The sequence below is a fragment of the Pezoporus wallicus genome, unplaced genomic scaffold (assembly GCF_028554395.1).
Source record: "Pezoporus wallicus isolate ANWC-B61680 ecotype Strahan unplaced genomic scaffold, APGP_CSIRO_Pwel_v1 contig_11996, whole genome shotgun sequence".
NCBI classification, from domain to species: domain Eukaryota; kingdom Metazoa; phylum Chordata; class Aves; order Psittaciformes; family Psittacidae; genus Pezoporus; species Pezoporus wallicus.
In genome coordinates this window covers 304,134-322,798 of record NW_026641627.1, presented here as the reverse complement: position 1 = coordinate 322,798, position 18,665 = coordinate 304,134, and the positions used below count along the sequence as shown (strand labels likewise).

Genomic DNA, 18,665 nt, shown 5'->3' with positions numbered 1-18,665 from the left:
CACAGAATGACAGACACTGATCTATTACTCCTTCAAGAGAGGACAGTGGGGTTCTAGAGGATGAACCCATGACAATTCTGCACAATAGAGGTTCAAACAAATAATAAAAAGGGAAATGAAGTGTTCTCTTTTTTATTCCTAATAGAGTGGCATCATCGAGCCACTGCCTAAATCGTGCTTAATCTGGACTTTAAATCCTGGCTGCAGTTCTGGCAGCTCCTCCCCAAGAGAACACACTGGAGCTAGGTTCAGGGAAGGGCAAAAAGGAAGGTGGAGCTGGCTGAGTCATCTGGGAAAGATGCAATGTATAGGGTGGCACAGCATCTCAAGAGGCAGGGAGAGAGCAGGCAGCCCTTGACTGCCACTAGAGCAGGAGTCAAATCCAATATGAAAAGACACAACAATGGAATTATTGAGCCTTTTTCTCCCTGTTTTGCAGCACGAACGGGACAGACTACATGCAGTTAAAGAGAAACTGGCAGGAGAGGTGAAACTTCTTCAGGAATCAGTGTCAGCCTCTGAAGCTCGAGCAAACACAGCAACAGACACGAATCACTGCCTCGAGCAAGAGCTTCAAACCACGTTGTCCCTCTTAAAAATTAAAAATGAGGAAGTGGAAACCCAGCGGGAGAAAATCCAGATGCTCCAGAAAGAGGCATCGGAGATAAAAGCTTTGCAGGAGACCCTCGCTCATATGACTGCCATCCTGTCAGAGAGAGAGGGAGAAATGAAGTTATACCAGGAACAGATGAGAATGCTGGAAAACCAGGAAGAAGTGCATAAAGCTACTCTTGATCAGTTTATTAAGGACATAACAGAGAAAAAACAGAAGGTGGCATCCCAGCAAGAACATATACAGGAGCTGGAGAAGCAGCAAGAAAAACAAAGGATTGCTGTCAGCAAGGTGAGCAAAGAACTGGAGGAGAGAGACCAGGAGATCAGATCCCAGCAAGAGCAGATATGGGAGCTGGAGAAGCAGCGAGAACTGGAGAGGATTGCTGTCAGCAAGGTGGGCAAAGAGCTACAGGAGAGAGAGCAGGAAATCAGGTCCCAACAAGAGCAGATACAGGAGCTGGAGAAGCAGCAAGAAATGCAGAGGACTGAGGTGAGAAAGATGGGCAAAGAGCTGCAGGAGAGAGAGCAGGAGATCAGGTCCCAGCAAGAGCAGATCCAGGAGCTGGAGAAGCAGCAAGAACTGGAGAGGACTGCTGTCAACAAGATGAGCATAGAGCTGGAGGAGAGAGAGCAGGAGATCAGGTCTCAGCAAGAGCAGATACAGGAGCTGGAGAAGCAGCGAGAAATGCAGAGGACTGCTGTCAACAAGATGAGCATAGGGCTGCAGGAGAGAGAGCAGGAGATCAGGTCTCAGCAAGAGCAGATACAGGAGCTGGAGAAGCAGCAAGAAATGCAGAGGACTGAGATGAGAAAGGATCTGGAGGAGAGGGACCTGGAGATCAGGTCCCAACAAGAGCAGATACAGGAGCTGGAGAAGCAGCAAGAAATGCAGAGGGCTGCTGTCAGCAAGGTGGGCAAAGAGCTACGGGAGAGAGAACAGGAGATCAGGTCTCAGCAAGAGCAGATACAGGAGCTGGAGAAGCAGCGAGAAATGCAGAGGACTGCTGTCAGCAAGATGAGTATAGAGCTGCAGGAGAGAGAGCAGGAGATCAGGTCTCAGCAAGAGCAGATACAGGAGCTGGAGAAGCAGCGAGAAATGCAGAGGACTGCTGTCAGCAAGATGAGTATAGAGCTGCAGGAGAGAGAGCAGGAGATCAGGTCTCAGCAAGAGCAGATACAGGAGCTGGAGAAGCAGCGAGAAATGCAGAGGGCTGCTGTCAGCAAGGTGAGCAAAGAGCTGGAGGAGAGGGATCAGGAGATCAAATTCCAGGAAGGGAAAATAAAGATGCTAGAACAACACGGTGCATCACAAGTGAGAAATCTGCTTCTGGATCTTGATCATATGAAAGGAAACTTGAAGGAGAAAAACTCAGAGCTTGTGTCTCTGACTCAGCAAATCCAAGAACTGGAAATGCACAGAGAACAGGTGAAATCTCTGCAGGCAAGCCTTGAACACCTGAGGGCAGGTCTCAGGGACAGAGAGAGTGAGTGTGATTCTCAAAGGGATCAGTTAAGACTCTTGCAGCAGTACAAGGAGCAGCAAGAGGGGCAACTTCAAGAGCTTCATGGTAAAGTGGAAAAGATGGCACTTTCTTTATCTAAGAAGGATCAAGAGCTTGAGTCACAACAAAAACAAATCCAGGAAGCTGAAGAAACCATGGAAATGCAGTTGAGGACTCTCCGTGACCAACTGGACCAGACCTTAGAAACCTTAAAAGAAAAGGACCGACTCATAGACATCCAAAAGCAACAAACGAGGAGCTATGAGGAAAAAACAGAAGAAAAGATGAATGTCTTACACAGAGACTTAGAATACACAAAGGCAATACTGAAAGATAAGGATTTCATGATTGAATCTCAGAAGGAAGTGATTGAGACCTTCCAAAAACAGGAACAAGACTCTGAACAGCAGAGAAAAATTCTGCACCATCTTGAAGTGGCACTGAAGGAAAAGGAACAAGAAATTTTATCCCTTAGAAAGGAATGTGAGGCATGCAGGGAAAAGGAGGAAAAACTTGAAGCTGAGCACACAAATCTTCAAGCTACAGAACTGACTCTGAAAGAAAGAGAAAAAAGGATAGGGGTTCTGGAGGAGGCTGTCTCTGAGCTTCAGCGGCAAAAGGAGGAGGCAGCAATGCAGGCTAAAGCCGTACTGCAAAACCTAGAACATGCTGAATCTTCTCTAGAAGCTAAAGATCAAGAGATAATGTCTTTGCAGGAGCATGTGCAGGACCTTCAGGAGCAGAAGGAGTTAGAAGGCAAGCAAGCCAAGAGTCTAGAGCAGGATCTAGAAGAAATGAGCAGGATGTTGAAGGAGAAGCGTTTGGAGTTCCTCAAGCAGACAGAGCAAATGAGCATGTTACAGCTTCAGGGTGAAAGCATGAAAATAGCACTAACATCATGCCAGAAGCAAGTGAATCTGCTTGAGGAAGTGGTGAGGAAGAGGGATGGAGACAATGAAGCTCTGAAACAAAAACTCCAGCACCGAGAAGAGGAATTAAAGACCTTGCAGAATCTCCAGTTTAGGCTAACTGTGAGCAACGAGGCGGTTAGACATCACCAAGAGCAAGAGAAGGTCCTGGAAGACATCTTGTGTGAGAGGGAGCGAGAAACCAAGGATCACAGTGAGCAAAAAGAGTTAGAAAAGGAAGTAAGAGCTCTTCAGGAAGATCTCCAGCATGTTCAGCAGACTCTGACAAAGAAGGAGGAAGAGATAAAGTCCCAGCAAAACAGAGTCAGGAATTTAGAGAAGACTCTGACAGGAAAAGAACAAGAGCTTCAGAGGCAAAGCGAACTCCTAAAACAATTCACATCAGTTTTGCAATGGAGAGATGAAGGGGACACCCTAAAGAAACTAATCCAAAAGCTCCAAAAGTGGGAGGAAGTGGAAACAGAGAAGAAGAGAGTGCTCCAAGAGAGAGACCATTCCTTGCAAAGGCAGAAGGAGCTAACCCAGCAACTGGAAGATGAAAGGAAGGCAAAGGGGAAAGAATTGGAGCGTGTGATTGCTATTTTGAAGCAGACTGAAAGTGGAGAAATTGAATGGAAGGAGAAAGCACAAGCCCTGACCCTTGCCCTTAGGAAGTGTGAATTGGCCAATGGGACTTTGAGGAAAGAAATAGCCATCCTTCAGACTGCGGTTTCGGAGAGGGACACGGACCGGTTTCATCACCAGGTAGGCACTATGATTGTTCATCAGTCAACTAAAACATCTAGAAAGGATTCTAATGATGTTTCCCGTAAATAGACGAGAATATACATCCCCATGAGCATACTATCTGCTTAGCCAAAAAGGGAGCTTGCTGTTAAAATTAACTCAAATGTGAAAGCTGGGGATGGGTATTTGGTTCTCTCTTATTAGGCAAGCTTAGGCAACACATTGTGTTTAGGATTTGGCATGGAAAGGGAAGGGCTCATTTGACCAGACTGATGTGCTAAACTTACAATTGGGTGCTAATGGCTGCTGAGCAGTTATGTTGCTGGTGCTTAGAGGACCATCTCTCGGCTGGAGACCAGTGGTGTCCCTCAGGGATGGGTGCTGGGACCGGTCTTGTTCAACATCTTTGTTGCTGACATGGACAGTGGGATTGAGTGCGCCCTCAGCAAGTTTGCCGATGACACCAAGCTGTGTTGTTGGGTTGATGCCCTGGAGGGAAGGAATGCCATCCAGAGGGACCTCGACACGCTTGTGAGGCGGGCTGATGAGGTTTAACCATGCCAAGTGCAAGGTCCTACACCTGGGTGGGAGCAATCCCAGGCACAGCTACAGGTTGGGCAGAGAAGAGATTTGAGAGCAGCCCTGCGCAGAAGGACTTGGGGGTGCTGGTGGATGAGAAAATGAACATGAGCACGCAGCAGCTCCCCCTGCACCTGGCTGCCACTCTCCTGCTGGCCGCTCCCCCTCCCTGCCCGCTTGCAGGGTCCCACATGACAGCACTGGCAGGTGACCATGGCTCCAGCTGCAGCCGCCAACACCTGGTATCCCAAAGCAGCTCCAGCCCCAGACCCTCTTCCCAGCGTGTGGGATGGGGACTGAGGGACTCAGTGAGAGGAAGGGACAGAAGGGGGGAAAAGGCTTGGTTTGGGCAGCAGCAGCATCCAAGAGGATGCCGGGCGCAGGCTGCTCCGCGCAGTGACGCGAGCCTGGGCACGCTGTGATTCTGGGGTTCCATGACTGATGCCTTGTACGTGGCCGTGTTTCCCCCAGCTTGAGGAGCAGCCCGAGAAGCTTTGGTCAGCGCTGGCCCGGGCTGTGCCCGATGGCAGCACCAGACCAGGTGCCCTGCAGCCACCAAGTAGTCGGTGTGAGCACCCTCACCTCTGGTGCCTGGCCCGTGCCCATCCCTGCCCACAGCTGCAGAGAGCCTGAAAGAGCCACTCTGCCAGGGCAGGGAGCCCACGTGAGGACACTTGGGGTGCCCCAGCACCCAGCGCCAGCCCCCATGGCCCCTCCAGCCCTGGGAGCTCAGAGCAACTGGAAACCACTTGTCTGCCAAAGCCACGTGTGATCGCAGTGAATACAAAGAGAGACTGGGTCAGGAGAACGTCAAGAAATGTATTTACAAAACAACAAAAAATAAACAAAATAAACGACAAAGAACAACCGTTCTTCTCAAAAATACAACTCTTCTACCTAAAACTACACCTATTCTACCTAAAAGAACAACGCTTATTCCTAAAACTACACCTATTCTACCTAAACCTACAAGTCCTATGTGAAAAATGAACAATCTTCTTAAAACAGCAACAATCTTCAACGAAAACTGGAACTCTTCTACAGAAAACATCCAACAGCGTGAAAACTTCCCTGTCGACCAGCCCTGGAAACAGGCAGCACAAGGTCATTTCAGTGAGGCTACTGATGGTCATTGTGTTTGCCACACGCTGGGGAGAGCGGGACTCTGCCACAGGGCAGGGAACAGGGCAGTAGGAACGGGAAGAAACGTATCTGAAGGGGGGCTCTAGGGCTGCTGGAGGGGGACTCTTCACTAGGAACTATAGTGCTAGGACAAGGGGTAACGGATTCAAAGTTAAACAGGGGAAGTTTAGATTGCATATAAGGAAGAAGTTCTTTACTGTGAGGGTGGTGAGGCACTGGAATGGGTTGCCCAGGGATGCTGTGAATGCTCCATCCCTCTCGGTGTTCAAGGCCAGGTTGGACAGAGCCTTGGTTGGCAGGGTTTAGTGTGAGGTGTCCCTGCCCATGGCAGGGGGGTTGGAACTGGAGGATGGTAAAGTCCTTTCCAACCCTATCTATTCTTTGATTCTATGATTCTAGGATGCTTTCAGAGTTGTCGATATCTGAGGTACAGGTTGTCCCATGTATTGAAACCAATGGAATTCATACCATTGCCAGGTCAGGTTAAAGTCTTCATTGCACATTCAGGGTGTACTTGGGGCACAGTCCAAAATGCAGGAAGGCAAATCAGTGTGGATTTCTCCAGGATGATCTGACCTAGGTACTGCCAGTGGAACTGCTGCAACAGCCTGTGCTGCACACTTGCCTGGGACTGCCAATACTTTTAGCATTATGTTACTATACGATCATATAAAACATGCTACTAATAAAAGGCTTTATACATTAGTTGGTAAATATTACTATGAGTTTAATCAGGATGATTACTGGTACTGGGATCTATTGATAGAGAAGTGAATTTCTTCTCTGTTGAAGCAGAGAAGTGACAAGGGCAAGAAATGTGAAAACCGTGGGAGATTTCAGTGGCATCCATATAGATCATTACAGTGCTGATATCAAGACTACTTATAGCACTGTATATGTATCAGCAGAGCAAACAACTCCATTTCACTGAGGTGATCTGGAGGAAGGCTCCTAGGAAGAGTGTATGTTGTTTTGGCCCGTGGACCAGGAGGAGGAGAAGGGACTTAGCACTGTCCATTTCTGAGTCCTGTCACTCTCCCCAGCTTGCTGATTGTAACAACTTTCTGACCTTCATGTGGCACCAGCTCACATAATCTCCTCTGAATCTCCTCACCAGGCTGTTGCAGAAGGAGAGCAGCAATCATGGCTCTCAGAGAAGAGGCTCCTGTCACAGCGGCTGGAACGTCTGCAGCAGCAAGTTGCAAGGCTGGAAGTTGAGAAGACTGAGCTGAAGCAACTCAACGCAGAGCTCAGGAAGACTCTTGAGCAGGTAAAACAGGCTTTCTCTGCCTATGCTAAGCCTTGTGGTCCACTGGAGAGCGTCCTCTCGTGCTTTCTCTTCTATAGTCTGTTTCAAGTAGCTTTTTGCCCCTAATGTTCCCTCATGCAATTAACAGTCTCTGAGTGGAAACCTCCTTGCCATGATGTCCAGAGGCCCTTTTGCTCCTTGTTTGGTGGCAGGTTTCTCTGACCCTTTCTCCTATCCAACGTGCAGGTGGAGTGTGAACGGAGGAGGCTGAGGAGGTTTTACCGTGATGGGTCGCTGCCATCTGACAAGCACAAGATGCCAGCTTCAAAACAGGTGAGAACAGGGTCTCACTTGGTGGGAAGAGGCTATGGCCATATAGGGGAATGATTGCAAATCCCAGTGGCAGACCTGGTAGGAGTTAAATATAGACAATGGCCCTGGTCAAGCGGGAGACTAAAAAGAAATCCTTGTGTTCCCTTCACAGGAGGAGTCTCATGCGCACTGCAGTCGTCAGTTAACTGAGTTGCAGAACCAGGTGAGGAGTAGGAAAGCTTTCAGCAGCAGCTGCTATGGCTGCTGTACTGATGGGCACAACTTTGCATGATGCTACATCCCGAGTTTTGCTTGGCTGGCAGGAAGTGATTACACTGGGCAGTGGAAATACCCAGTCAGATATCTGCTGGCCATGGCCAGACAGCATCATTCACCTAGGTCTAGTCTCTGACTTGCCTAAAGGTCAGGCAGGGTGGGAAAGGGATGAGAGGAGATTCATAAGACTGGAACGTGACAGAAAATAGAGAATGTTCCAAGGATGTAAAGGAGGGCCACAAAGATGCTCCAAGGGCTGGAGCATTTCTCCTGTGTAGACAGGCTGAGAGAGTTTGGACTGTTCAGCCTGGAGAAGAGAGGGCTCTGGAGAGACTCTGTAGCAGTCTTTTAATACCTAAAGGGAGCCTACAAGAAATCTGGAGAGGGATTTTTTACAAGGGCATATAAGGATAGGACAAGGGGTGGTGGCTTTAAGCTGCCAGAGGGAAGATTTAGATTAGACATTAGGAAGTTCTTCCCTGTGAGCATGGTGAGACACTGGCACAGGGTGCCCAGAGAAGCTGTGGCTGCCCCATCCCTGGCAGTGTTCAAGGCCAGGTTGGACACAGGGGCTTGGAGCAAGCTGCTCTAGTGGAAGGTGTCCCTGCCCATGGCAGGGGGTTGGAACTGGAAGGTTTTTAAGGTCTCTTCCAACCATAGTCATTCTATGACTTTCCCACTGAGTCTTACTCATGTTGCTGACTCTTCCTGTTTTCTCTTGGCTCAATTAACAGTGCAACTTGCATCTTATCAGAGCTTTAGGGAAATGAGGCAGTGCCAGAGCTTATAGCCTTCAGGCAGTCATTAGTCTTGTATTGCTATTCTGTGCTAATCACTATCCCAGTATTGGATGGAGTCAGAGACCTAAGCATTGGAGGGACATTTGTTTTATCTGTGTAAGAATGTGCATTCCAGGTACTGAACCCTATTGCATCCTTTGACAGTGGTACTGGCAGTAGCAGCAGCCGCCAGACTTCTCTTCCATGTACTTTTCCGGGGCTGTTACACCCTGGTCTCCCCGAGGAGGTGAACCTTCGCAGGTGGTCAGAGCAAAATGTATGTAAGACTTGTGTGAGTAAAGTGTGTGATGCTTAGATCTGGCGAGTGAGCCAAGAACACTGCTGTAGCCATCGAGGTATATCTTAATGAGATAAAGATATATTCCTTTGCACCAGGAAGCCTCAGTGTCTGAAGTTCTGTTGCTACAGAAAATGATCTGAAGCTCCTTCCCCTTGTGGCTGCTGTGCCTGCCTGCACTATGGACCTGCTTCAGCAGTTCAGCAGGAAAAGTGAGGTGCTCTGCTCCAAAAATAGTCCTCAGCTGGTTACTCAGGGCACTCCTCTGGCTCTGGGAAGCAGCAGAACGGGAACTTTATCTCCCGCTTCCTGGGGGATGCTCTTTGCAGCAGGTGGCCACTTCTCCCATTCATACTCTGGGTTGCCTTCCCATGGGAGGGTTTTTCAAGCCCAGTTTCCCAAAGGTGCCCTTACTGTTTCAGAAGGAGGCTCAGATCTGTCCCTCCCTTCAGTGGAGGCATTCCCTAACCAATGCATATTGGGTTTTGTAAGAAATCCCTTTGTCTTACTTTCTGTGTGCATCTCCTCCACTCCCAAGCAGTCAGAGGGCAACATGCCAGAGCTGCTGGCACTGCAGTGCCAACCTAACAGCCCATAAGAGCTGTGGGTCTCTCCCACTAAAATGACAGCAGGCACAGCCCTGTGTTGCCAGAAATTAATTGAGTTTGAGGAGTTTCAAGGCCTCGGCAGTCCTTTGAGGATCATTTTCCTCCTGGGCTTTGTTCATCACATTATGCTCTGCTCATTTGTGAAATGCTTTAATTAGGAAAAATGGGTTTGCTCCCTTTCTGTGTGTTAGCTGTCAGGCTTTTAAGCTTGCTCATAACGCAGCCTTGTTTTAGACTTGTTCATAACAGCACAGATCTTCAGTACCTTGTGTAACCGGTAGCACTCCCACTGAGGAAGCAGCTTGTGGCGCTAAAGTGTCAGTAGCCCAGATCTCTCTGTTGAAAAAAGAGAGCTTGATTACTAAATCCTGTAGGAACCTTCCTCTTTAATACACATATAATGTGTCGGTGTCATACATGTGGATGGAATGCCAGCCAGAAACTCAGAATTGTTGATAATCTCAGTTCAGTGCACGGCGACTCTGGGAACCTGTTACTTCCCATTCCACAAGGACAGAGTGTCAGGGCTGGAAATTAGAGGGTGCATCTTCCTGACAGTCAGTATTAAGCAGCTATGGATGGTCCAGACACTGTGGGCTTGTCTGAGCTCAGCCTTTTGCCTCTTTCAGGTTTCCCTTCTACAGACACAGCTGGCACAAGAACGAAAATACAAGCAGGACTATATTGAGTGTTGTGCAAAGACCAGCCAGGAGCTGTCGGACCTTCACCAAGAGCTGTCTTACTCCTTAGCAGCGGTGCTCAGGGAGCCCAAAGCTGCTGTTCTGGAGGCAGAGACTCAAAAGCTGGGTCAGTCTCTGAACCTTAGCTTGGCACTAATACCTCTGGACCATCAGTCTCCTGAGAGACAGCTGTTGCACTCAACAGCCAGATCTGGCACAAGTGATGACCTGAGTTAACGTGACGAGCATACAGCAAAAGGCCTCCATAGCAGCCAAGTTGGGGACCTGCTGTAGCAGGTGAACTGTGGCAGGGGGCTTTGTTCAAGGCATGAGTCCCAAAGTAAGTTCAGTGTTCACAGCAGATTGCCCAGCAGAAGCAGTGGTGGGACAAAACTGGTGCTGGCTTATGTGGATGGGGTCAGTTGTAGGCCTGGAAAAGCAGGATGAACCCAATGAGCAGGTAAAATTTCCTCCTTTTTCCAAAGCACTCCATGATAGCCTGCCTCGTCAGTCTCCACACAGCCTTCCCCATCAGGATGTTCCTATGTCTGCAGTCTCTGTACTGTATGCAAAGACTTTGTGTCTGGTTTTATTTTTTCAATACACTTATTTCTCCAAAACACTGCACAGGCTCTTAGCAGAGATCTCCTTGCAGTGATGTCCTGCTGCTCCTCTGCTTTCTTCAGGAGAGCAAAGGAAGAGAGCAAAGCTGCCTGTGTTGCAACCACTGCAAAACACTGCTGTTTCACAAGTGAGGTGTGAGACTGCCAAGGAGAGCACTCAAAAGGCTGTTTCCAGAGTTGAGCAGCGGATGCAGAACTGATCGAATATGCCAGGACCATTGTCCTTGAAGTTCTGGAAACCATGAAGAAAGGTATTAGAGGAAGAAAGAAAATCCAAGCAACAAAGAGAATTGCAGCCAGGGAAGGTCCTGCCACTGCTCAGCCTCCCTGTGCCAGTCACATCAAAGGAAGCAGGGACAATTGAAACGGGGGAGCTCAGGTACTCTCCTCCCATCCCTCCTGCAAGGCGCTGAGCAAGGTGCCCAGAGGGCAGCAGAAAGCCTTCAGCAGGCCCAGGATTGTACCTCCAGAGTCACAACAAGGTCTTCAGTGCATGTGTGGGAAACTGAATATACACAGGCCAGGGAGTACCGTGGGCACCCTCGCCTCTCAGTGTTTCCAAGGCAGCCCCTGCCTCCAGCACTGGAGCTGGGGAAAACAGTGGCCAGGAGTCTCTGCTGAATGGAAAGAGACACAAAAGGAGCTAAAGTCCATGTCAGAACTTGCACAGGAGCAGGAAAAGCAGCACCTCCAAGAGGATAAAACGCTGTCCAGAAAGCATGGCAAGGCAATTTGAGTAGGCAAACAGGACAAACACTGCAGTTTGAGCAGGCAAATGGGGCAAACGCTGCAGTTTGGGTGGGCACAGAGGCCATGATGCAGCAAGACATGGCTGAGCTGCAGTAGGCAGTCAGAAGACTGAGGGCCATCAGGGAGGCTGGGAGGGGGCTGCATTGCTTTCTCCAAGGCCAAACTTGGAGGGACCACTGCACAGAGCCCACAGACGTCCCCCCCCGGTACACACAGAAAGGAGGGAGCGCATTAATCCAGGGGGTTGGGAACCTGTAACTGAAATAAACAACAAAAGGAGGAGGAGGAGGACAAATAAAAGCAAGGGGCTTCCTCCAAAGCCTGACATGCCCACCCGGAACCGCTTCACAGCTCTGCAAGGGGGCTAACAGGGTGTTACCTGCCACAACGGAACAACAGCCAATTGCCCCACCAATAAAGAGAGCTACCAGGGCTTCCAAAAAAAGGCAGTGGGTGGTAGTAGTGGGTGACTCTACTTTGAAAGGTACAGAGGCACCCATCTGTCAGCCTGACCCACTCAAGGGAGCTGTGATGCCTACCCTAAGCTTGGATCAGACATGTTGCCAAGAGGCTGCCCAGTTTAGTAAGTCCCACTGACTACTACCTGCTTCTAGTGGTCCATGTGGGTGCTGGTAATCGTAGAATCAACTAGGTTGGAAAAGACCTGTAAGATCATCAACTCCAACTGTATTCCCATGATTGCCAGTAGTGATAGAGCCAGCAGTAGTCTGGGGAGCATGACCCATGGAAAGGGACACTGATGGGGACACACTGTGGCCCAGAGGTGCTCCATGACAGCAGCAATGGTACCTCTGAGGTCTACAGCCTGTGGCCTGTGGAGGAGTCCTGCCAGAGCGGAAGGAATGTGTGAGAGGGACGGGGCAGCAGAAGGACACGGGGGGGAAGGCAAAGCATGGTGGAGAGGAACCACTCTGTACCCATGCAGAATGTCAGGCGCTGCCTGCTACCTCCTGGGAGAGTCCAAGAATGACTTGGTCCCCCAGGCTGTTGTGTAGGTATCAGACACACTGGCTACCTATGGCATCCTTCACTCCCCACAGCTATCTGCTTTGTCCCCTGCCGAAAGGCAAAAGGCGTGTGTGTGCTGGAACAAACGGTCCTGGAACTCCATCTGGTCTTCCCAATAAAATCTCAGGAGTTCATTTATGACCTGGGTTTGGGCATTGCCTTAATTCCCACATGCTGATGGTAGAGCCTCTACCCGTTTTGATTGAGTTTCTCTACAAATGCAGCTCTTCAGTGCCTGCGTGGGAAACTGCATATACTCGGGCCAGGGGGCACTGCAGGCACTCCCGCAGCTTCTAAAGCAGCCCCTGTCTACAGTTGGTCCAATGCCTCCTGTCCGAGCAGGACCACTCTTTATTCTCGTGCTGTTTCATGCTATTCATATGCACATGAATGGGCGTCCCAAATGCATGGCCAGATGGGCTTCAGGCAGGCCCTGGCGCAGCCGGGCAGTGACATGGCAACGCATCAATGCAACAATGGGCAACTTCTTTACATAGCAGCATCTGTGGTGGCTGCCACTGGGTGCCTCTGGAGTGAGATGTGCCAGCGCAGGGTTACAGCCCCAGGAAAACACTTGGAATAGCCATGGAGCACCCTCCCGCTGCTGGCCATGGAGGCACAGACATGCAGCCCAGCACAGAGGGGAAGCAGGCAGAGAGGAGCAACAAGCTGATGGTGAGGACTTGGCCCAGCAGCCTGGGACGTGAGGCTGCTCTAAGGCTTTCTGATGTGCTTGGGGAGCTGGGAGGGGTCCAAGAGTGGTTGGGAAGGGTTTTCAGGGGTTCTTGCCTCTGCTCAGCCCAGTTTGTGACTAAGCAGGCAGGAGGTGCTGAGGAAGGGATGGGAGCTGTGAGGAAGCAGAGAGCAGCTTTTGATTGGGCTGCTCTTGGTACTCCCCTTGGTTGGAGTCTTCTGAGAGCCTTTCTGGCAACTGCCATCGGGGTGGGAGGTTTATGGAGGTAATGTCTGATGCCTCCCTCTTTTTAGCTCAGGAGCAGGAGACTGTTACTGGCAGAAGGACATGCTCAGCTGCTGGATCTGCCGCTCGGGGCCAAGATCCCTGTGTACCCCGGCACCAAGCCTGTCTTCTGCAGGGCAGTACTAGGGGGAAAGGTAAAGGAAATGGGAAGGGTTTGGAAAGCTCTCCTTTTTTATGGGGTCCCTGTCATTCAAAGAAGTCCTTGTGGCCACCTGCTCTGCAGTGGGCACTGTAGCCCTTCAGTCTGACAGTGCTTGGGGGTAGAGGGAAGCTCCTGGCTCCCTGGTGCAGAGCCGTTGGCACTTCTTTGCTGCTCTCTCCTCCCTTCTTCATGCTTTGGAAAACCTCTCTTGCAGCTTTTCCAGTCTTCAGGTTTTTTCAATCTGGAAGATCCCTACTGCCGCCTGCTGAGCATGGAATACAACAGCCTGCATGACCCACATCTGCAGGCCTACCACCATCGCAAGGACCACCTGCAGATGCTGAAGAGAGAGGGTTCCATCACCTATGATGGCAGAGTAGGTTTGGACTTTGGGCTGTTAAAAAGAGTCCCTATCAAGCGGGGTTCCCAGAGCACTTGCTGCAGCCACTGCTTGCTGGTGGATGGCACAGGGCTGTGGGGCTCACGTCCCTGGGAGCAGAAGTAGCTGGCCTGACAATTCCTGAGGGATTTCTGCCCTCATCTTTCCATAGGTGGTTTGCACTTTGAAGCAGTTCAATGAGTACAGGCAGCACCTGGTCAGGCTCAAGGTGGATGCAGAGAACATGTTCAGGAGAGAGGAGGTAGGCAAAGCGCAGTGTTCATGGACACGGGTCAGTGGTATGGTGACAAGGGCTTATGGCATCCTGGGGAGGTAGCCAGTGCAGGAGAGGTGAGGGCTGTGCTGTTATCTGAGCTGGTGTGTGGCTGCTTCCTACCTGGGTGTTGCTGCTACCTGAGCTGGTGCAGGGCTGGGCATGGGCAGGAAGGGTCTGTACGAACATGCAGGGTCCCGAGGGAAGCATTTCTCTTCTGCCCTGGTTGCGTGGCTGAAGCAGAGCACTGTCCTGAGCCCATGGGATACCTCAGCATGCAGAGGCATGAACACTTGTCCAGCAACAGTAAGTCACAACGTGTGTCACCTTTCAGCACAAGCTTTGGCAAGAAGTGGACAAATTAAAGGGTGCTGCTGACCTGCCAGATGAGCTGCATGTTTCTCAGCTGCGAGAGTGGCTGGTGCACGAGCAAAGAAAGAGGTTGCCAAGTGGTGAGAGGGCAAGAAGAGAGAGGTAAGAAAAGGCCAAGTAACACTCGCTCTTGAAGGGGGCCCATGGTCCCTGAGAGAAAGTGAACAAACCTCACTCGTGGAAGGCTGTGAACACATTGGTGCAGTTTGTGTTTGGAGCCTTGGGCAGGCAGCTGGGATTTGCCAGAGCAAAGCAACCAGGAGCAGGATGATGGGAATGGCAGAGGAGGAAATGGGCAAGATAGAGCATCTCCTTCTCAGCTGCTTTCCTGTCTCTTGACAGGATTCTCGCTGTCATCGAGAAACGGATCGGTAGACTGGAGGCACTGGAAAAAGTGCAGCGCTTCCTCCATCGGGTCGGCTGCAAAACGCATCTGGGAAAGAGGAGACACACAGTCAGCACACTACAGGGTGTGGTGAGTAGGAACTGCTGGGTGCTGGGGACCACCTCTGCTGTGCAGCAGCGCTTTGGTACCCAGGTCTCAGGAGAGGGTGCTTGCGAGCACTGCTTGGTGCAGAGGAGGTTGTGCTGGTGTGCGACGTGTCCTTGTTAGAGGGTTGCAATCAGAGACAAGAAGCGGTGGGCACATTACACTTTGCCCGGGGTGGTATCTGTGCCAGGATGAAGGGTTTAGCTCCTCCTGCCATGGCAGTCAGGCTGTCAAACTGCAGAATGGCAAATGACGGCAGAGGACAATTTCAGATGCTGCTGTTTGTGACTCGCAGCTTCTTCCCAGATTTGCACAAGGCTGGCAGCCCATGGTAGACTTTCAGGCTGCCTCCTGTCCAAAGGATCCTAGAATCAACCAGGTTGGAAAAGCCCTTTTAAGATCATCAAGTCCAACCGTTCCCCAGCACTGCCAAGTCCACACTAACCGGTATCACTGAGGGCCTCATCTGCACTGTTTGTGAACACTTTCAGGGACAGTGACTCCAGCACTACCCTGGGCAGCCTGTTCCAATGCCTGACTCTTGGTGGAGAAATTGTTCTTAATGTTCAATCTAAACCTCCCCTGGTGCGGCTTGAGGCTATTTCCTCTTGTCCTGTCCCTTGTTACTTGGGAGCAGAGACCAACCCCACCTCACTACAACCTCCTGTCAGGCAGTTGTAGGCAGCGATGAGGTCCCCCTGAGCCTTCTCTTCTCCAGACTGAACCCCCCAGGTCCCTCAGCCCTTCCCCATCACACTTGTGCTCCAGGCCCTACACCAGCTCTGTTGCCCTTCTCTGCACCCACTCCAGCACCTCAATATCTCTCCTGTAGTGAGGGACCCAGAACTGAACACAGGATTCCAGGTGTGGCCTCATCAGTGCCAATGTATTTCCTTGGGCTGGCAGATAATAACCAGGTGCCACAAGAAAAAGGATTGTTCCCTCTTCTGCTCCGAAAACAGCCATTCTTGGCATTTGGCCTCAAGAAGGGGTAGACGGGCTGCTCTGGTTCAGGGCAGCACCCTCAGCCGAGAGTGGCTGAGACCTGTGGCAGAAGAGACTGGAGCAAAGAGCCTGCTGCAGCACCTTCTACGGTTTTCCCACCTCCATTCAACTCTGCCCAACGCATCCTGCTTCTGGAGCCAGTGAGCCCACAGGAAGTACTGGCCCCTGTGGGTACCCGCTGTGCCCAGGGACCTGTCCTCCAGCCACAACCAGCAGTACCCAGGCAGCCACTAGCTTGCAGTTCAGGATCCATGGCACATAGTTCACCGTGCTGAGGTCCAGTGAGTCTACAGTGCCCTTTGCTCTAAGCGAAATGGCAGTGCTTGGTTCTGAGGAGTGCTCACGACACTTGTCTCCTGGCCACGGGAGACCAGAAAGCTCTGTGTGCTGGGTGGCCTATGGAGAAACCCAGAGCTTTTCAAGCTTGATTGCTGAGACTTTGTCTGGGCAGGGGTCTTGTGAAGGAAGAGGAAAGCAAACCAAGGCAGAGGAACACATTCACTCATGATCTGCTCCTCATTTTAGCCTTCCGAGTGTGCCAAAGAGGAAGTGCCTGAGAACATATCCCAGCTGCAGATTTTACTGCCTGAAGAAGAGAAGGAGCTTCAAGAGTTGGCTGAGGACAAGGTCAAGATAGTGATGGCGCAGGATCAGTCCAACCATGCCTCAGGGAAGGCTCCCCATGGGGTCAAAGGAAGGTTGTTTGCCAGGACCAGTGAGGCAGAGCTTTTGCAGATTTATGTGGATCTCCAGGACAAAACTAGACTGGTGGCTCAGGAGATCGTGACAGCGGTGTTGGAGATCTTGTTGGAGCATTTGGCATCCAGGGGGCCAGGTGCCAGAAGAGCCTCCGTAGTGAGCAAGTCTGGAGAAGAACCAGCAGCTTCCAGCAGAGCATCTTTGCAGACTTGTATTGATGAAACGACCGTAGAGGCTGTTGAAAGTGTTAGCTCCATCTTGTCATGCTTTGCAGGATGCTGTCCGTTTTCAAAGTTCCTGAATCGTAAGGATGTGTCAAGGCCAGGATCACCCAGACCACTAAAACAGCAGATCCCAGGAGCACGCAAGGCAACGTCCATGCAAAGCTCTGCTACTGTCTCCAGAGCTGAGCAGCAGGATGCAGAGATCGAGTACATCAGAGCCGTTGTCCTTGAAGTTCTGGAAACTGTGAAGGAGAAGTTACAGAAAAAAAGTAAGCACATGCCAGAGCCCCCTGTGCACACAGGAGCCCTGCACAGGCTGTAGGAGCCCCTGCAGCCCAACTCATTAAAGAGGGAAGTAGCTGGGAACCCAAAGAGCTGTGTGGCTCTAGGGCCATATAGGCCCTGGGCAGCTCCAAGAATAAACAGTGTATTCCCAAGGGCTTGCTTGTGCCTATTTATTCACACCAGGTAGGTAGCCTGCTGCTGTCTGTAGCAAAGGCAGTGGGACTTGCCCCTTCTGACAGCTGAACTACTGGGCTCTTGACTTAAATGCAAATAATATGCAGTATGAAACAGGGTATTGCAAGTGACCATTAGGAAAACCAGCATAGCATAATCCCAAAGCCTGTTCTCCCTTCTTTCCTTTCCCTGCCCACCATTTCATACCAAGTTGAATGGTGCAGCTGACATGAGGGGTGGGATACTGTCCAGAGGGACTTGGACAGGCTCAAGAAGTGGGTCCATTGAAACTCATCAGGTTTGACAAGGCCAAGTGCAAGGTCCTGCACGTAAATTAGAGTAACCCCAGTATTGATACAGGCTGGGGAATGAAGGGATTGAGGGTACCCTGGAGTAGAAGGACTTAGGGGTCCTGGTGGGTGAGAGATGGGACATTAGCCAGCAATGTGTGCTTGCATCCCAAGAGGCTAATTGTATCTTGGGCTGCATCCAGAGGAGCATGGCCAGCAGGTTGAGAGGTGATTCTGCCCCTCTGCTCTGGTGAGAGGGAGTCTGTGTCCAGTCCTCAGCACAGGAAAAACATGGACCTGTTGGAGAGGGTCCATAGAAGGGCCACAGATCAGAGGGTGGAGCACCTCTCTTGTGAGGAACAGCTGAGAGAGCTGGGCTTGTCCCGCCTGGAGAAGACTCTGGGGAGACCTTATTGCAGCCTTTCGGTACTTAAAAGGGGCCCATAAGAAACACGGGGACTTTCTAGCAGGGCCTGTTGTGATAGGATGAGGAGTGGTGGTTTTAAACTAGGAGAACATTCAGGCACCTGACTCCATCAGCTCTGAAAATAACAGCCCACCGTTTGGCATGTGCTTTGCTTTGCTAAGATGAAATTTGAGGTCTGGCTGCGTGCACGGCGCGGCACCCCATAGCACTGCCTGGCACGCAGGCTGTAGCACGACATCCCATAGCACTGCCTGGCACGCAGGCTGTAGCACGACATCCCATAGCACTGCCTGGCATGCAGGCTGTAGCACGACAGGCATGGCATGCCATGGTGCAGCATGAGACTGCGTGGCATGATGTTCCGTGGCATGTACATGGCATGATAGGAGATGTGATGGCATGGCATGGGATGGCATGGCATGGCATGGGATGGCATGGCATGGGATGGCATGGGACAGGATGGGATGGCATTGGGTGAAATCGCATGGCATGGGATGGGACAGGATGGCATGGGACAGGATGGGATGGCATTGGGTGAAATCGCATGTCATGGGATGGGATGGCATGGCACGGGACGGGATGGTGTGGCATTGGATGCAGTGGGGTGGCATGGGATGGGACGGGATGGCATGGGACAGGATGGGATGGCATTGGGTGAAATCGCATGTCATGGGATGGGATGGCATGGCACGGGACGGGATGGTGTGGCATTGGATGCAGTGGGGTGACATGGGATGGGACGGGATGGCATGGGACAGGATGGGATAGCATTGGGTGAAATTGCATGGCATGGCATGGCATGGGATGGCATGGGACAGGATGGGATG

The 18,665-nt window shown here is 51.0% G+C and overlaps 3 protein-coding genes across 4 annotated transcripts in view; 2 read left to right on the top strand and 1 right to left on the bottom strand.

Moving 5' to 3' along the window:
- Positions 1-10,869, top strand: part of LOC130607508 (centrosome-associated protein CEP250-like) — a 29,510-nt gene extending 18,641 nt beyond the window's left edge. The window contains exons 25-29 of the mRNA XM_057424653.1: positions 440-3,790; positions 6,612-6,764; positions 6,990-7,076; positions 7,228-7,278; positions 9,646-10,869. Of these exons, the coding sequence (XP_057280636.1) occupies positions 440-3,790; positions 6,612-6,764; positions 6,990-7,076; positions 7,228-7,278; positions 9,646-9,933 (3,930 nt within the window). The 3' untranslated portion in view covers positions 9,934-10,869. The remainder of the gene's footprint in view (positions 1-439; positions 3,791-6,611; positions 6,765-6,989; positions 7,077-7,227; positions 7,279-9,645) is intronic.
- STK4 (serine/threonine kinase 4) overlaps positions 8,750-18,665 on the bottom strand; it is a 279,445-nt gene continuing 269,529 nt past the window's right edge. Inside the window, exon 12 of the transcript XR_008974272.1 lies at positions 8,750-8,764. The gene's annotated coding sequence lies outside the window, so the exon portion shown is untranslated. The remainder of the gene's footprint in view (positions 8,765-18,665) is intronic.
- Positions 11,065-17,099, top strand: FSIP2 (fibrous sheath interacting protein 2). Of its 2 annotated transcripts, none has more exons than XM_057424634.1 (7): positions 11,065-11,652; positions 13,086-13,211; positions 13,434-13,595; positions 13,771-13,860; positions 14,207-14,346; positions 14,587-14,719; positions 16,265-17,099. In XM_057424634.1, exons 3-7 carry the CDS (start codon positions 13,491-13,493, stop codon positions 16,982-16,984), a joined length of 1,188 nt encoding a protein of 395 aa, XP_057280617.1. In that variant the 5' UTR covers positions 11,065-11,652; positions 13,086-13,211; positions 13,434-13,490; the 3' UTR covers positions 16,985-17,099. The 2 variants fall into 2 exon arrangements, with proteins under 2 accessions (XP_057280617.1, XP_057280616.1); XM_057424633.1 differs by lacking the exon at positions 11,065-11,652 and adding an exon at positions 12,147-12,773.